The 19,644-nt window shown below is 36.7% G+C and overlaps 1 protein-coding gene across 2 annotated transcripts; it reads left to right on the top strand.

Moving 5' to 3' along the window:
• Nucleotides 1–97: 97 nt before the first annotated feature.
• Nucleotides 98–19,449, top strand: LOC140796661 (multisubstrate pseudouridine synthase 7). 2 transcript variants are annotated; one of them, XM_073149736.1, is made up of 21 exons: nt 98–321; nt 407–485; nt 580–777; nt 856–1,076; nt 1,852–1,924; nt 2,027–2,083; nt 6,710–6,789; nt 6,865–6,927; nt 7,496–7,583; nt 7,699–7,801; nt 7,967–8,070; nt 9,661–9,734; nt 10,811–10,875; nt 12,982–13,145; nt 15,438–15,505; nt 15,576–15,636; nt 17,465–17,502; nt 17,682–17,750; nt 17,857–18,166; nt 18,769–18,887; nt 19,053–19,449. In XM_073149736.1, the coding sequence occupies exons 1-20, from the start codon at nt 125–127 to the stop codon at nt 18,805–18,807; spliced, it is 2,151 nt and encodes a 716-aa protein (XP_073005837.1). In that variant the 5' UTR covers nt 98–124; the 3' UTR covers nt 18,808–18,887; nt 19,053–19,449. The 2 variants fall into 2 exon arrangements, with proteins under 2 accessions (XP_073005837.1, XP_073005836.1); XM_073149735.1 differs by having other exon boundaries at nt 107–321; nt 7,699–7,802; nt 7,968–8,070; nt 19,123–19,262.
• The last annotated feature ends 195 nt before the right edge of the window (nt 19,450–19,644 follow it).

Genomic DNA, 19,644 nt, shown 5'->3' with positions numbered 1-19,644 from the left:
ACTTTGTTTGTAAGTCGTTAATGATGAACCTACAATTGCCGATATATGAAGTGTGAGATCGTATACATGCGGTCCTCGCGTCGGTCACTGCGCTTCGACGCCTGTATCTGCACGTGCTGCGCACATGCGAGCAATCTCGCTCCTAAACCCTCCTCCTCCCTTGGCCGCGCTCCTCTGTCTCCTCCCTCCTCTAAAACCCTCCTTCCCCATCCCACCCCCGTCCAAAACCCTAGCCATGGCGAAAACACTGGAAGAATCCGACGTCGGCATCTCCTGCTTCGTCTCCTCCCTCCCCGGCTTCCGCGGAGTCCTGAAGCAGAGGTTTCTCCCCTTCTCACCCTCCACCCCCGCCTCCACGTTCGCACTTCTCACATATCTTAACCGTTATACTTTTACTCGTTGTCAGGTATTCGGATTTCATCGTTAACGAAGTCGACTGTGATGGGAAGATCGTTCGTCTCACTTCCTTCGATCTCCCCCCGAACGTATGATCCGATCCTTCATAAGAGTTTCGATTTTTAGTATAGCTGGTTGTTTAACAATGTGTTTTTTTTTTATTGTATTGCTTTTAAATTTCAGTGCTCTGATTGTAAAGAAGAGGAGAAGCCTACTTCTACTGATAAAGATTATACCTTTGAACTTGAATCCTTTCAATCGCTCTGTGGAGATGTCGATGCCCAAGCATTAAAAGGAATTCTTGAGAAAATCTCATCTGGAATGGAGAGCGATATTGCTCCGATTATTCTTTCCCCTGATTCTGATAAGTCTCATCGAGCGGTTAGTTGAAAGGTTATTGCATTCTTTACAGGGTACATTTTCTTTGGAGATTTAAAGTCGTAATCACTTCGCTTTTAGGATGTTCATAACTTCTTCAAGAAGAATTTCAAGTTTTTAGTCACTGATACGGTCGAAGGATCAGATGGGAAGGAGAAATGCATAAGGGTGAGGTTGGCAGGAGGCGGTAACAAGAGAGGGAAGAAGCGGAAAGGTATGGTTAGTTCTGATTTGAAAGATGACAGGCCATTCGATAGCAGAGGGTCGGATAATTGGCCGGTGCATCTTGGAAAGTTTCTAAGGTGAATTTTTACGGCTGTTCTCATGGGTTGGCATTTACCTTCTTTAAATTGTGTATAATTTTTTTCTGACAGCTTATTTGTATAGTCTTTTTGGTCCAGTCAACTGATAATTATGCTGCAGTAGATTGCAGAAGAGGTTAACTCAAAAGCAAGTTACAAAATGTGTCATTTCTTTTGTAATGCTAAAAAAGCAAAGGCAAGATTTACAACTATTATGTTAGGCTTGGTTAAATAGCATTTTAATTCCGTTTACAGCAAATTCACTTTGCAATCTGATTGCCACTCTATTACAAATTGGGCCAGACTTTGCTTCTACAGCTAGATCTCGGTGTAATCTCTGTTAAACATGACTACTAAACTTTTACCTTTTCTAGTATAATCAATTACAATTATACAGAATGTGTATGCCACTCTCACTTAAGCTTAGGCTCCAAATCATTTCCTTGTCACATACTTCTTTATGGAATACATGATTGTCACATTGTTGAGCTCCAAAACATTTCCGGTGTATCTGCCAGAAAGAGTTTTATTTTAGTTATTGACATAGAACTTGATGAGTCGTTGTGTTTTGCTTGAATTTTACTATATATATATTGGCTGCTTTTTTTTTCTGTCAAAATGTAAGGTATAACTAGGTTGTTCTCTAATCCAAATCTCCTGTTACTCCCCCGAATCAAGTGTCCCTTAATTGTTATTTGCTGGCTTAATGGCATATGTATGAAATATATCAGAGTGTCAGACATTTGGATGGATCATCCTTTTGAGTTTTTAACAGGTTTAACCTTTACAAGGAGAACAAGGACACTCAAGATGCTCTAGGAGTAATAGGAAAGATGCTAGGGATTCAGGTATACCACTGCTTCCATCTCGTCTATTTTGATTATCTTTCTCCATTTTGATATGGCCTTGATTCACGCTTTATTTATTGATTAATGACTATGATTTTGCAGCAACGCTCATTTGGGTTTTCCGGGACAAAGGATAAACGCTCTATATCAACACAGAGGGTATCTTTTCATTTCGTCATGTAGAATAAATTTGTCTGGACTTGATTTATTGGGTATTTGAGTGATCAAATTGCATTTGGCTCCTTTCCTGCTGATGTGATTTAATGTGTTTAAGAGTTGCACCAGAACTTTACTTGTAAAAGAGAACAACTTATGATTGTTTGCTTCATGACACTTCATTTGAACAAGAGGATTTTAGTGATTTATTTTTATTTAAACGCGTCAAAGAAAGGCTTTTAAGATATTCTTAGTTAGATCGCTTAAAGAGCATAATTCTGGTGGTCTGAAATCTGAATAAGTTCAAAATCAAACAACATCAGATGGTGTAGGTTGAAATTTTTCTATCTAGTAAGATGAATCATATAATCCATGTTTGTAACAGAGTCGATCAAATATTTGATGTTTCCTCTATCAAATAGGTGCAGAGCTGCATAAGAGAGCAAAAAAAGAAAAGAGAATATAGATGGCACCTACTGGATGAAGCCAATAGCTTTTCTAGCTAAATCATTGTTTTTTTTTTTGTAATTATGTCCTGATGAAAGTCCTTTTGGTTTGATATAATGTCATTTGGTCCAACTGATGGCAATTTTCCGGTCTGGGAATCTAGAAAAATAGGGTGAGTAGAGAGGTTATATGCTGCTTCGGAGTAGTAGTGGATACATGGATAATATTCTGCATTAAACTAATACTAGAGAACTTTTTTAGATTACCAGAATATGTATGCAGCATAAATAGTAAGAAAATAAATTGTTTAATGCGAAGAAGAGAGGGAAATAGTTTTGAAACAAGAAATGATGATGCAGAATCCAGCAAATAATAGGAAAATCGGCAAAGAGTAACTTTTAACCTTAGGATATAGAAATCCACCATTTACAAAGCTCTGTTGACTGCTGAACAGATACCTAGTAAGAAACCTAGATAATTTCTTATCTATAGTGCTAGATCTAACTAAAGGCTTCTATTGTGAAATCAGCAAGAATCTTCTAAATTCATCAATGAATTCAGGAAGAAGTTTCAACCATTTCTTGATTCCCAACGTATCAAAAGTCTGACCTGGAATCCCAATTATGACTTTGGGAAGTGCTAATACCCTTAGATAAGCAAACCCAATCTCTGTGCATCTGAATTTTCTATGAAGATTATAACTAAAGAAGTTCGCCACTTTCTGATGGTGTTCCATGTATTTGCCTATTCGATCTATGGGCCTCTGGGTCACTTCAACATGATATGTTGTTAAATCTACTGACTTTGGGCTTGATGTTAATTTTCAGTTACTTTAATGATTGTATCTACTATAGATTCATGAATTGATATCTCCATTCTCTAGTTGTGCTCATCTATAAGTCTCTTTTCCAAGTTTTACTTACGGAAGAAAGACATGATTTCAAGCATTGAGAAAGCAAATAAAGTATAGAAAATGTTTTATTGATGGAAGTGGTCATTCTTCTTAGAATCGAAGTCCTAAGTCAAGAAATAAGTCATCGTATTTAATTTCCTATAGAAAAGTACCAGAGTGATTACGGGTGGCAATCAAGTCGGGTTAAGCTGGTTCAAGTCGGGTCAAATTTGAGTCGGGTCAACTTTATCCTAACACGAACACGACACGATTAATAAACGGATTGCATTTGATAAATACGAACACAACCCGATTATTAAATGGGTAATATGATACGACCCGTCTAACATGTTTAATATACGGGTTGTGTTAACACCAAGGTTCCAAAAATTTGTATCGGGATCGGGATCAGCCGTTCGAAAAAATGATTCATATTGGTCATATCGGCTCGAACTATTTTAATTAAATAAAATTCTAAATATTATTTAAAAATGTTGAGAAATTTTTAAAAATTTAGAAAAAATTATAAGAAAATAAGAAATAATAATTGCTCACATATAAAGCCAAAAAAGTAAAAATCTCTCTTCCTCCTTCTCTTCTTTCCTATTCCTCTAACTGTTAGTCTGAGGTATCCCATTCTCTCCCTCACTTTCTTTTTCTTTTTATCTTTTCCTCTCTCTCTCCCTCACTCTCTTTTTCTCTCTCCCTCACTCTCTTTTTCTCTTTCCCTCTCTCTCCCTCTTTCTCTCTGTAGTTGCTGGCTGTTGTCAATAGCTGATAGCAACTGCTGTTGTCAACAGCTAACAGTTGCTTGCTGCTGCAAGACCGAAACCAACCAACCGGCTAGTTTCAACCCGGATCGGAATCGGCCGAAACTAGGAATTATGGTTAACACGACTCGTCTAATTTGTATAATAAACGAGTTGTGTTAACACGACACGTTAACATGACCTGTTTAACCTGTTTAACACAACATGAATAATACAATAATATTAACCTTGTATAAAATTCAATATTTATTAATTTATTCTATATAAATAGTGTATTATATAAATAAAATAATCTATTTCTAACTCAAAACTCATACAACATAAAAATTATAATTCTAATAATTCATCATAACACAAATCTATATAACAAAGTTTGGAGATTAGAACAAAGTTCCAACTCTATTGTATGGAGCAAAGTTTAGGAACAAATCTATACAACAAGTTTTAGCTCTAACTTCAAATCTAACAATCTCATGACAATTAGAACAAAGTTTAAAGTTTACAATTCATTACAAATTACAAATAGTTTGAAATAAATAAACAATAAAATTTAGCCTTCCATTTTATTGTCCAAATATTATGACATGTCAAAAAGAAACAAAAATAAACGTAAATAACTAAGATATAAGATAGAGAGAAAAGACAACATCATTCATAACTAATATGTGAGCAAGAGAAACAATATCATGCCATAGAAACTAAAGCCATAGATCAATGCATAAAAATTATAGTAAATCATTGCAGTAATTAAACAAATCTAACAAGTAAATAGTAAATCCTCCCGGTCATTATATTGATAATGGCAATCTTCTTCCAATCATTCTTGATGTTGGCCAGCACACTAGCCTTGCAGGATTGGCAATCATAGCAGAGTGTAGATTGATCATGTTCCATGTGTTACAATCAAAGTTAGATGAGTTTATGGTGGTTTTAGCCCATGAAATTGCGTTCTGGTAGGTAAACCCACACTCTTGCGGGAGGCTTGCAACATCCAGTCTGATAAATAAAAGAACAATGCAGGGAATTAGTCCGTATGTGAAACAACAATCAAGATAAATTTAATAGGGAATACTAAACAATGGATATGTTAAGAAGGAATATGGAAGCACACATATATTGACCTGCAGAGTAGCATCATGGGTAGGAGCATAATGATAATATAGTAAGCTACAATAGACATTAAAGGCACAAGTGTGATACTCTCCATCGAATAAACCGGGGTAAGAAAGAACTAAATGATTACAACACCAAATAGGTGATTAAAAGACCAAAAACATTAAGGTGGAATGGCACTAAGTAATCATTAAACAAGTGAAACACAGGTTCTACAATGTGGCTGTATGAAAGTTAGAAAAGCTAATTGGAATAGATTGTCTCAATAGTTGGTGTAGGATTGTTTACATGCATTGATATCTAAACAATAGGTGGAAATTTTTTTCTAGCTTCAGTTGGTGTAGTTGTTATGAAACATGTGAATCTATTGATAAAAAGGCGATGGAAGAAAGATAAAATAAATCTATAACAAAAGCAACAATTGCAATAGGCACTCAGAATATTCTCATCATGTTCTAAAGCAGAACACCCAAAATCAAACAGATGGACTCAGGCAAAACTGAGGGTCTAATTAGAGAATAGTAATAAAAGACCAAAAAGAAAAAACTGAATTCAACATACAGTATTGGGGTTTACATGCAGTAGTTCAAAAAAAGGAACCGCTAGTGCATTTTGGTCACCACTCTCTCTCTCTCTCATCTTTTCTCTCTCTTCTATCTATGAAGTAATGTAGCAGACGGTAGACAGAGGTGTAGAAGGAAGCACCACGATAGGCGACAAACAGAGGCGATGACGGAGTTGCTTGGGGCATATGGTAGGCGGAGAGGGAGGCACCGCGGTAGATGGAGGCGGGCGAATTTTTTCCCCCTTTCGGTGAGGAGGCCGGAGAGAAGAGTGGAGAGTAAGTTAGGGTAGTTGTGCATGAGTAAGTTAGAGTAGATGTAGTTAGGGGTTTTAGTTTTTACATATATATATATAATGGGTTGGTGGGTTGACCCGACTCGACCCGTATACTTAAACGGGTCAAATGGGTCAAAACGAGTCAGTAGTATAAACCCAAATATGAATCGATTATTAAACATGTTAGGCGGGTTGATCCGTTTACAACCCGAACCCGATTATACTAAACCCCAACCCGATTAAGAGTCGGGTTATCGGATCAGGTTAAATTTTGCCACCCCTAAGAGTGATATATGAATCAGTTAGGTGCTTTTTTGAATGCCATAATATTTGGGCGCTCACAAAATAGACTTAAATCAAGGAGAATGGTGATATCTGCAGCTTGTAGACTTTTTTAATCTTTTTTAGCTTGGGGTTTGTTATTCCCTTGTACTTTCTTATGGTTTTTGGCAGGCTTATTTGTTTTTATTCCAATGTTGTAGATAATAACTATATGTTTATATGCTTGGATGGACACATAATTGAATACTGATCGACTTAATGAAAGAAGATTTTTGTTTTCATTAGGTAACAGTATTCAAGCAACATGCAAATAAGTTGGCTGCTCTGAACAGCAGACTCTTTGGTATTAAGGTTGGAGACTTTTGGTAAGTGCTTATGTGTTATTAATTAGTTACTGCAACATTATGATTTGACACTTGAAAGCTAACAATATTTTGCAGTTATGTGGGAGAGGGGCTTGTTCTTGGTCAACTTTTGGGGAATCGTTTTACAATAACTTTGAGGTACTTTGTTTTCTTGCATAGGCTAATATTTTATTAATGCAACCAAGGATAGTTTTGCCATTGGCATGGCTCGTGCCGACCGGTGGCCAGCACCGCAAGCATGACACCATCGCTGCTACTCCCCTGAGTCAGTTAAGTAGAGATTGATCGCTTTCTACTATTGCCTAGTTGTTGATGTGGTAGAAGGCATCCTTGCATTCACAACTGGCCTTCAATGTCCGCCGCACCCTTCTCAAGAGTCAAGACCTAAACCCTAGAAAGAAAAACGTCATCTCATAGTGGATTGGAAAAGATAAGTTGGGATCCACTTTGCTTTAAGAGGATCACAACTTAATCTCTTACCATCTGAGTTGTTTCCGCATCCAAACGGAGGACCATCTTCTTGTTCAATTCAAACAACCTAGGGAACCTAGACAAGCCTCATAAGCTGACCTGAAAGTTGCTAACGACATCCCCGTTCACCGTGCTAGCGGCCGCCACAGCAATCTATGGATGCAACTTACAACACATAAGCTTCTTCTTTTATTCATTTCTGAAAGTTGATGCCATTTATCTACATACTCCCTAGAGGAGTGGTTGCAGATTCTGAAGAAATTGTTAAAGCTTCTGCTGATGGTTTAGAAAGGAATGGGTTCATCAACTATTATGGTTTACAGGTCAAGATTTTGCATTCTAGAGATCTGATTCTGGATAATAAGCTTTCTGCAACTTCCAAATTCTGTCTTATGTTTTCTGACTTCGAATATCTCGACTGGCTGGTAATGGTAGCAGCGTTTTGGAAGTGGTTCTGTGCCAACTCATCTTGTTGGAGCGGCATTACTTCGAGGAGAGTGGAAGGGTGCTGTAGGGCTGATTCTTGATCCAAGAGAAGGAGATATCCTTCAAATTAGTTACTTTCATTAATTATATGTTTGTACCAATAATATATACACACCTCTCTCTCTCTCTCTCTCTCTCTCTCTCTCTCTCTATATATATATATATATATAATTTATATTTCTTAAATTCTTGTTTCTTCGTAACTTATTGTTCTTCAAACAACGTGATGACATAAGAGAGGCACGCAAATACTATAAGGAACATGGTGATGTCGACATGACATTAAGGAAGTTGCCTCGCTATTTGGTAGCTGAGAGGGCTATTGTAAGTTCTTTGTGCCCATTGGTGTTTCACCATAAATTATGCTTAGTCCCTTTTCTTCTCATGAATCATGCATTTTCTTAGTCAAATTTTTTTCCTTATAATCTCTGTATGCTGGGAGAGTTGGTAAAGAAAAATAGACCATTCCTTTTCTTCTCCGCTCTACTGATAACTTGACTTTTTGTGTACTAGAAAAGCTAGCTTTCTGTTATGTTAAGTCAGCGACTCAGTGCCCTTTTTGTGGTTTTTCGTGATTTTTGTGACAATATGATCTCATGAATCATGACTAGTGTGGCTTTTTAGAAGGCCAAAACCAATGGTTATTAGTGGTCCTATCTCATGATACTGAAGCATTACTAGATGGTCTTATGCCATTCTCTGAAGGTGCTCAAACAATGAACTGAATTCTCTTTGGTTATGCTGGTAATTCACCATGGTGTTTGCCATATTGAGATGCAGCTGAGGGATGTTAAGAAGATCAAAATATTCATGGGCTGCAAAATGTATAAATTGTTTGAATATCTAGCCCAGAAAATGTGACATCAAATAATGCTAGCTATGCTTGTATCCTGTGGGGCTATCATACTAGCAATTCAGTAGGTTTCTTTTCACAAATGAGAAATCAATTGAGAGATATAAGAATAAAAAAACATGATGAAGTGTAACTAGAATTAGTCATGAAATAAGTGTATTTGATTATATATAGCATCACCACTATTGTGGGGCATCAGTCGGTGTGAGGGTATGTATCCAAGAGGTCACGAGTTCAAGTTTTAAAAGTAGCCTCCTAAAAAATGAGGATATAATTGCATTAGTCGCAAGGGCCAATTTGATGCTCTCCAGTGATCCCAGATGAGGGAACCCTAGGAGAGTTGTTGACACCAACTATCGTTCATGTACAATCCATACTATATCCGACTGACTACCATCCTACCTCCTCTAAATTCTTGAGATTGAGGAAGCTTAAGCTCACCTAATCATAGAAAGAGAGAGCGCGAGAATCTCCCTTCTCCAAAGCTCACATAGGTAGGAGCCTCATGTATTGGGAGGCCCTTTTCTTTTTAAAATATTGCTACTATTCAGCACTATGTTGCCATCATTGTTTTGCGCAAAATCCTGACCTTGTCTTGTGAATACCTATTCATGTCTTTACCTGGAATTCTCTGTTTGAGGTTGTTCATTAAGCATCATATTCCCCTTCCAGTATTTCTCAGGGGAAAGAAGCAACTTAATCTCTATTGAGAAATAATCAGATGGATGAAAATATTCTGTGTGTTTCTTTCTTGAGATGCTAATTTGATTGCAGAATTGAATATCCACATGTCTAGGAAACTATTTGTGCAAATCGCTGAAGGATTACAATTATGTAGAGCAAAGGTAGGACTCATATGCTTAATTCTCTTGCATTCAAGTTTGCGAGGGAAGCATGTTTGTAATTTTGATTAACAGATTGCAGTTAGCATAAAGAACTCATAATTTATTTATGCCTTGTTATATTTAAAATGCAACAACTCATGATTTTTAATTTATTTATGCCTTGTTATACTGTACAATTTTTAATTCTTGTTTTCTTTTTCTTCTTCTCTTCTCCAGCTTCAATGTTTGAAGAAATGCCCTGGTAACTATCTGCAGGCACTGAAAGCTATACCTAGAACACTTAGAATGATGTATGTGATCTTTCCAAATTTGATGGGACAACATGGTTGATTTTCCTTGAAAACTGTTTAAATATGTTAACTAGGGAATCCTGTACATGTACATATAATGCTTTAGTTATTTATTTTGTCGTACCTTATTTTTCCAAGATTTACCGCATCCCTGTTTCTGTATGTCATATCCCATGTCCATGCTTCTTGGTATGTAACATATAAAGTGATACATGTCAAATTAATCATTCAATATGAGGGTATTCTCTAGACTAGACTACACAAATCAAGTGCATGAAAGGAGATGAAGGCCAAGTCTTATGGTAAGTTTGGGGAAAATATAAATTTCCTCTATCTTATTAAGAAAAATTTGAAATCCAGAAATTATGATCAATTAAATGGTAGTAGTGATAGTTGAAGGTTATTGATGTCCATTTAAATAAGTTTCTCACATTCTCTATATTTAGTGTAAAATTTTTGGTAACTTTTGAGAAAATGTTCTTCCAATTTGTCTATTAGGAAACTTAAATAGAATATGAATAATAGTAGCCTAAAGAAGTAAAACTGGTGAAAATTAATGGTTAAACATTCATATGCATCCTTTAGTTCATCATCTGATACAAATTTTTCTAAATTTGGGTTGAAAATGTAAGTCAAGTTAGGAAAATTGAGGCTTGTAATTAAAGTAATTTGTGAAGAAAGACCAAGCATAATGGATAACTAATTGTCCTTGATAGGATGTCACATGTCAAGCTTTTCTATTGCCTTGCCATTCTAGTGCAGAAGACTCTGAATGGTTGCTTCTCAGTTGCCACCCCCTAAACTGTACTAGATACATATATTATCCTACCTGAACTAGCCATATAGCTTTTATTGCAGACTCCTTCATTGCTAGGCTCCATTTTTTGAGGAATTTGGTCTCAATTTCTAAAGAGTTGATGGTCTTCAGATTTTTCTTTCCTCCTGCATTTGAGTAAATATTATTAAGTGATAGTTGCATAGGATCAAAACTAATTTGGTATTTTGGTTAGCTGCGTCTAGTTTTTAAGTTATACTTGTTAATTGATTCGGTTACCTCATAGACTTTTCTTTTACAGGTATGTGCATAGTTATCAAAGTTACTTGTGGAACCATGCAGCTAGCATGAGGGTGCAGAAGTATGGTTAGTGTACTTTTCCTTATAAAACTATTCGTGACCTATGAATATATTTTTTGTTTTTCGTTGAAGAGGTCTGTTTGAGCAATGCCTTGCTTCATCCTCTCGAGGAGAGGGAGCTAGAAAGTACCTTGATGAGCTATGCTATTATAAATTGAGGCACAGCCACCTGAAATCTGCCTTAATTCGTTTTGTTTCACTGCTTAGTGCAATTGTCATGCAGAATATTCGTTTTAGATGGGGCTGTCAAAAAAGCTCGTCAGTTTGCGAGGCTCGTGAGCTTGGCTTGTTTAGAGCTTGGCTCGAGCTCTAAATGAACCAAGCCGAGCTGGGGTTTTTAGCTCGAAATGTTAATCGAGCTGGACTCGGCTCGCTCGAGCTTGGCTCAAATTAGCTCGATATATATATTTTAATACATTATAATATATATTATCCATTTAAATGTTTATAGTAATATGTTATAGCATAGTTGGTAATGCACTGTAATATCAAATAGGACAATATGGGTTTAAATCTTAGATTTTACATGTAAAAGATCAATTTTTTAAATTGGTTGGATGACATTTAGTCCCACATTAGGAAATGAAGAGTTAGAAATCATTTTTATATATACCCAACCCTCAAAAGGTTATATTATTACAGCTAAAAAGTAAATATATAATAAAAAAATTTAAAAACCGAGCTAGCTCGATACTGTTATCGAGCCGAGCCGAGCCTACATTATTAGGCTTGTCTTGAGCTCGAGTTCGGGTCGATCTAAAGTTTAAACATTTTCAAGCTTAGCCAAGCTGAGCCCAGATCGCTCAAGCTCGGCTTATTTACACCCCTAGTGTTAGATGAAGACTTGTTTTCTTTACAAGGCATGCTTTTCTTTCTGATTGGAACATAGGCGCTATTATCCAGCAGCATAACATGGATTCAAGTGAGATATCAGGATGTCTGACTATGGATTCGAGTGAGATATCAGGATGCCTGACTGCCCAACTGGCAAGAGCAGAAAGATAAATACTGAGGATTTAGAAACAAGATACAATATGTAAAAGTACAAATAACACCCTATTTTTTTATTATATTACAAATAAAGGCTTCTTTTATTGTTTACAATAGAGTCCATTTGCTGAAAAATACCAAGTCATATTACAAATAAAGCCCTCTTTTATTGTTTACAATAGAGTCCATTTGCTGAAAAATACCAAGCCACCACCTACCATTTGATAGACAGATATAATCTGCTGACCAGTAGGTTTGGTTAACCACACAATTAAATCAGATCTCCAAAACAGCCTGGAAACAGTTTGGAACACCAATTTCGAGCATAATAGAGCGAAACAAAGCCTTTAAAATACTAAAATCACATTAAAATACTGAATTTCAGAAGATTAATAAATCCCAAAATACTGTTGTTTAATCTCAAATGTCATAATAAAGGAAAGCTATATTGCTCATTTAGGAAATATATATTTCGTCAAGTGGAGGCTCTATTTGTAAATAATGAAAGGAGAGCTTGATTTTTAAAAAAAGATAGATTATTATACACCCCAACCTCATGCCCTGGAAAGAAAAAGGTTGCCCGAAGAAAGGAAAGAGAACGAAAGAGCGAGATGGTGGTGTGTTCCTGCATTGGTTGGTCCTAGAAATGGCGGCAGCTAGCGAGGAGTATACGACTGGACATGCTGCCACCTAGGGATGACCAGGCAACTCTTTTGCTACGATAAGTAGGTTATAGTCATACTGTATTACTCGCAAATCGCAGTAGAAGAATTATTTTAATCATTGTGTTGCATAATGTGGATGTGTTACAATTTATATCCATCCAACTTTTTATTAATAAATCATCAGACATAAGGTCCTCTGGTTTGCTCTTGTTTTAAGAGGTTAAGATCATTACTGTCTGAGAATTCATCTTTTACAGTCTGAACTACAGGTGTTTATTAATCATCTTTAAGCCATAATCATGTTTCTTAAAAAATATTCGACCAATTTATTAATCATCTTTAAGCCGTTAACCAATTCTTTATGTCTTCGACATGATTTGCCTTCAGAATGTTATAGATTCATTGTCAGATAAATGTGACATGTCAAAAGAGCCTATTCTGATTATCAAAACTACAGGTGTTTCACAGGTTGTACAAGGGGATTTAGTTTATTGTAAGGACAACTTGCCTGAAGAGGTAGTTGTACTTGACAAGTTTGAAACTGAAGATGATTGTAATGGCGAATTTCTATCAGATACATCTTGCGAAGAAATTCTTGAAGAAAAGCTTCAGCTTGTGAAGGTAAGCTATTCTACAACATGCCTTGGATGCCTTATTTGATTAAATTGCTGAATGTTTTGTGGTTTGACAGATAATCCAACTATAGCTTCACCCTTGAAAGAAGAGTATGAAAAGTCAAGTATGTCTAATAAATAAATGAATCACATCCCTAGATATTCAAAATATGATGAGTTGTAGCCACTGCCATGTGATCTTTTGTTGACTGACAATGAATTAAATATCTCGCTGCCATGCTTTTTTCAACTTGATGCTTCCTAATTTCTGTATCTTCTGTGTGTGTGCGCGTATGTGCGCGCTGGCCTACAATATCACGACCCGAAATAGGAATCGTGACCGGCCATGCATCTCAATATGCTTGAGATACACGAAGCCTTAATAATACTTTCTACGAGTATGATGGCAAATAAATAAATAAAATGAAAAATTACTTTATTAAATTTCATACTAATTGCAATAAACATAAAATAATATTATTGTTTTTGAGTCTCTAACGAAATAAATAAATCTTCTAATCTAAAGCATAAAATCCAAAATAGCGGAAAAGTAAATAGGTGAATCCTAAGTGGAGGTGGAGTCTGGGTATATCTCGTCAGTCGCCCCGCTGACTATTACCTGAGATAGATAAATAAATACAAAAAAAGGAATCCATGAGTCAACAACTATAGCTTAGTGAGTGGAATCCACTCGAAAATCAAATAAATTTTAAATCATATTAATACTGAATAAAATTAAACTAAAAGCAACAATATCCATAATAATATGCAATAGGCATGCTATTTAAATAATAACAATAATAACAATAGAGAGAGACAACTTGTAACCTTGCACGGTTTCAACATATTAACATTTTTTCAATATTTATACTGTTATATGTCTCAATAAGTCTAAACCCTGTGGATCCACATCAACTAGAAGTTATCTCGAGATGACGCTCGGGACTTTTCTTCATAGTTGATCCGGTTAGGGTCATCAGATGGTATCACTATGTGATCAGCACGTTCTGTCTTTTCCGCTAACCGTTGAGAGAAGTTAGAGTCACCTAGAAATTTCTCATTCATCCTAGGACTGTTCCCTAACTCCTCCAGAGTCACCTAAGAAAGTCACCGCAGTTATCTGATTTAGAACTTTCCCATGGACTTCCAGATAGACTTGAGTCACCACGAAAAATCGCAAGCGATTTATACCGAGACTGTTCTCTAAGTCGTACCAATACTAGTCTCATTTTTTTTCACTAAAATTTAATATTTGCACAAAGTATGGTGATGCACTGAATATAATGATTAAATGCGCACAGAAAATATAACAATTAAATTTTTTGCACATAAGGATGAAATAAATAAATTTACATGGTCTGACAAAGGTACGAAATATAATAAAATAAATATCTGAGTGAATCCACCCACCTGAGTCTAGGCAAGACAATCGAAATCTCAAATTTCTAGCTCACGTACTAAAAATCACCACCGGGGAGGAGTGTGGTGGTCCCAATTTCCTCCGGCGATGCTCCGACAGGCCGAACCCACATCGCGATTCCGACGATGAGAAAAAAAAAACGAAGGAGGGGAAGAAGAGAGGAAGGGGAGGGGGCTGAGGGGATTAAGGGGAGAGAGAGAGGATTAGGGTTTTAATTTATAGATTAAGAAAAATCTAGATCTAATTCGATCTGAATTAGGCGCAATTTCTCTCTGCGCCTCATCGCGTGCCGGAGAGGGAGAGGGGAGGGGCTGCACATGCACTCTCCTCTCTCAACCCCTATTTTTTTTTTTCTGATTCTTACATACAAAATTTTGTTTAATCTTCCAAAAAGCTTGAACCACATTTGTAGCCATTGAGTAAAACCTCAGGAATTGGAAAAAGCTAATCCTAAAGCATTTTTCTCTCTCCATCTTGGAATTAGTCTTTGATGATCCTGAGGTGCAACCAATTCTAATATGGGTGCCAGAATTTTTCACCAAGTTTGAACATGAAATTGTAGTCTTACTCTATATCTGGGGGTAGACTACAAAATTTATGTTATATCTTTGAAAAATATTTGGCACTTTGTAGCCATTGGGCACATCTCCGATATCCAAAGAACTTGTCGCAAGGTGAAATGAATTGAGGGGCCTTTCTATCTCTCCATATTAGGATTAGTTTTTTATTATCCTGAGAAAAAACCAAATGACCAATAACTAGAGAAGTGTTAAAACTTTTCCCAAAATTTAAATATAGAATTTATATATATGTATGCATATAAATGGTTTTTCTTGCACCTTCTTTAACTCAGATTGTTCATTGCATTGTCTGTTATAGGCAGTTGATTCTGAAGATTTATCTAAAGGGATATACTCATTTGAAGATGTTGTACTTCCTTTGCCTGGGTAATGAGCTTTTTCACACAGTGGAGTCAGCTGATTATGGAACATAATTCTGCTTTACTTTTCTCTGCAGTTCTAGAATACAGTTCCCTGAGAATGAAGTTGCTAACGTCTATCACGAAATGGCAAAGAGGGTAAATTATATCTCTGGAAAATATTTTTCTTAGTTTTTTTAAAGTAGTGTTACAATGACGATTTGGTGATTATCAAGGAAATATTGGTCTCACTGAAATGCTATTAATGTATTTTGTTTATGCGCCGGTGATAGTTATGCCATATTTTATCCTAGGGTGCCTTATAATACTTTCATTTGTGCTCCACATGAGGAAGTCTAACCTTGGTAGAATTTTCTTTGAGGTGCCTGCTTCAAAATATCAATGTTTTCTACACTTGCATTCTCAAATGCCCCGTTGTTATTTTGGCCATATTATTACACTCTGTGAATTTCGATTATCCCACCATGTTTAGAACCAAAATACCACTATTGGCATGTTAGAATTTGATATTCAAAGTAAATGTAGCTGGTATATACAAGCTCCTACTTATGTTCTCTCTCTCTCTCCTTTACGTAATGCTTTAGGGGTTATGTGATAACCATCATCTTTATTATCACTAATAGGTGAGTTAGAGAAAAGGTCTGACAATTCTAGTTTTACCAAACATGTAAAAGACATAACAGAACTTCATTGTCTGGTAATAGAAAGTAAAAGAAAAATCGTCATTGTTTTGAAAATCGGAAAAGGCGGCCGCCATGGCGGGGCGGTGCATCGGCCGCCCCGCCATTCGGTATGGCGCTCGCATAAGGCGGGCTGCCGCCTTGGCGAGTCGCCTGAGCGCCAAAAGGCGCTAGGTGGGCCGTTCACCCGATAAGGCAGAATGGCGGTTCGGCCCGCCAACCAGCCTTATCGGGTACAAACGGGTATAGGGTCGGGTTATTATCTACTAAGATAACTAACTCATTAACCTTAATATAAAAACTCTCTTCTCTCTCTCTCTCTCTCTCTCTCTCTCTCTCTCTCTCTCTCTCTCTCTCTCTCTCTCTCTCTCTCTCTCTCTCTCGCTGCTCTCCTCTCCCGAGTCTCGGCAGAGAAATTAGAAACCCTAAAGGGCCTAAATCTCCGATCCTCTTCAACTCTCCCATCCACGACCGCCAACGGTGAGCTCCAAGGTAGCTAAAGCGGCGGCTAGTGGCATCGTGCAGCAACAGCAAGAAGCGGACGAGTTGGCAGGGAGCGAGAATGGACGGCGAGAAGCGAAAGAGGTACGATCCTCTTTCCCTCTCTCTTTCCCTCTCTCCCTCTCTCTCACACACTCTCTCTCTCTCTCTCTCTCTCTCCCCCCCCTTTACAGTCTCACTCTCTCAATTGAGCAAATCGAATGTCCTTTTCTTTAAATCTGTTTTAATCAGTTAATCAGTTATGATAGGCAATTAGACAAAATGACAGGTTAAAAGTCGACTAAATTATTTGTTGGAGAAGAAATGCTTATAAAGTTGTAAATTAGTAATTATCTATTAATCACTTAATCCGTTGAAATGTTTTAATCTGTTAAATGTTAATCACTTAGTAATTAGTCTATCAGTTTATTTGTCAGTAATTACTGTATGTAATGTATATTATATATATATATTTATTTATTTTTATTTTTTTATATTAAAAATACTAAACCGCCTTGTCACTCGCCTTGTCGCCCGCCTAGGCGCTAGGCGGTGGGGTGACCGCCCGCCACCCGCGGCCGCCTTTCAAAACATTGAAAATCGTAATGGACTACACCTAATTTATAAGTGCAATATACTATAAAATGGTGTAGTATCTTTATTTTGCAGGATCTGCTGCAAGCCAGCAGCAACCTGTTTACTTTTCTTTCAAGTTCTATGAAAATAATGAAACTATGATATAGACTGAGAAATCACTGACCAATGATTGCCCCTTACTAATTGCCTTATTTTTCTTTTTGACTCAGGATGGCATCAGCTTGACAGAGAGTGCTCACGGTGTCAAGTAAGTTACATCTGCCTTCATATCCATGTATTTACTAGGCTATTTAAAGCATTTCCTCTGTAGTATTTTGTGCTAGTCCTATTTTAATTAAAATCCACTGATCTTGCATGGTTGCATATGAATTCTTATCCCTGATTCTCAGTGTTGTAATAAAATATTTGAATGGGTCCAAATGCTAGGGAATTTTCAATTACAAGTATGAAAGGAGGTTACAGACGGGTATTCCAGCGCCCAGTTGACTTCACATGGTATGTTGTTTAGTTGAACTTTCCTCCTTTTCCCAGATGGAATAATATTGTTGATTTATCTTCCAAGAAACAGTTATCAATGCAAGTTTCTTTTGATTGGGCACAGGGAACTGATCACTTATACAGATGACAATGTAGCTCTGGCTGAGACTGATCTGGACATGATGAGCAAAAGAAAACCTGATGATGTCATGAAGGAAGAGGTACTTCCAAATGGGCACTTGGTCACCCCATCAGAAGCTCAGAATGTTAGACGCGTGCCTGCAGATGGAAGTGAAGGCGGCCTATCATCAGTTGATTATCTTTGCAGCACAGAAACTTTATCACCCAAATTGGCTCTAAAAATGGAATTAACTTTGCCAACTTCATGTTATGCCACAATGGCTATTAGGGAGCTGCAAAAAGCTTCAACTTCGGTATGACCCCCTTCAATTTGATGCTGTTGTGTAATATTAATTTCTCAGATATTGAATTTCAATCTAGTACATAGCATCTTACAAGATCTGAAGGGCATCATTATAACTCTGATTATCCTCTTGCCATTTGTTTTTCCCATTCTTACTGGCTGCATCTAATTCTTAAGTCTTTACTTTCATCTTGTATGAAGTTCATTCACCAGTTGCATGTTGATATTTACAGTTCCACGAAGTTGAGTTTTGCTTTAGTGGAAAATCAATAGATTTGCTCAGTCTCTCCTGGTGAAACCCAATAATTTTCAGCTTCTTAGTTCTTATTTTTGCATAGTTGGTATTAGTTGTATAGATCTAGGTTTCCAGCATCATACAATTAAAAACAAATTGAACTGTTGTCAAATATAATTTTGTTGTACTAAATACTTGCATATGTAACTTGTACTCTTGTACCATACTCTTATATATTGGTAATGATATATTTTACTAAATTTAATACATCATGCTTTGCTTTTCACATTTGAATGATGTCAGAAACTACTTCATGGTTTATGTATTGGTCATCGTAAACATGTAATATTGACAGATTTTTCCTTTGTTGAGTGCAGGTTACTTATCAGAAAACGATAAACCCTTGTACTAGATAAAGGCTTGCGATTCTCTGTGGGTGTTGCACAGAATTGGAAGCATTCATTGAGGAGAATCACAAGCAGAGAACCAGAACTATGTAATTTTCTTTTCTTTCCTTTTATGGTTCCCCTTTCTGTTCATACCTTCACCTTCTCAGACTAGCTACTGATGAAAGCGCTTACTATATTTTGATTAGTAATATGTCAGACCCAACAAATGTCATTTATGGATTTCTAATATGTCAGCCATTTCTTGTTAACAGCTAGAGCTGCTCCTGCAGAAAACCAGATAGTCTTCATCAAATTGATGGTTTGATTAGCACTTTGATGCAGGGGCGTCATTATGTTTATGGAGATCTGAGCGTACTGCATCAAGAGATAAAGATATGTGCTTCCTGAATTAATCTTTATCGTCATGTATCATGTTGTATTTATTTTATCCCGAGTATGGTAAACTGTAGGTCATTCTTTTCTTCATCGAATTTGTCATCTGAAAGTATGTTTACTGATGCTACTGATGTAATCTGTCATTTGCTCAACCAACAATAAGTTAGCAAAGGAATGTTGACCTGTAAATTCTACTTGGGAACCTTACAAACTATTGCTCCTTGTAGGAATATATGGTAACTTATTGAGTTTGTGCATCCTATTGTGGCCAAACTGTTTGTACTTTTGATCTCTGTAAAATGTCTCGATTGCATTTGTTGAAAGCTATCGCAGATTGGATGTTGCATTTTTTCATATAGTGAATTGTATGGTGTCCCTATTAAATCGTAAACCACTGCTATGAGGAGTTCGAAGGAGCCAACTAGATGTCATGGGATGCCTGTCAAGAATCAGTTGGATGTCACCTTT

The sequence above is a fragment of the Typha latifolia genome, chromosome 10 (genome assembly GCF_019914945.1).
Source record: "Typha latifolia isolate L0001 chromosome 10, TyphaL0001v2, whole genome shotgun sequence".
Taxonomy (NCBI): Eukaryota; Viridiplantae; Streptophyta; class Magnoliopsida; order Poales; family Typhaceae; genus Typha; species Typha latifolia.
The sequence above is the reverse complement of the archived record's forward strand: the minus strand, read 5'-3'. Positions and strand labels throughout refer to the sequence as shown.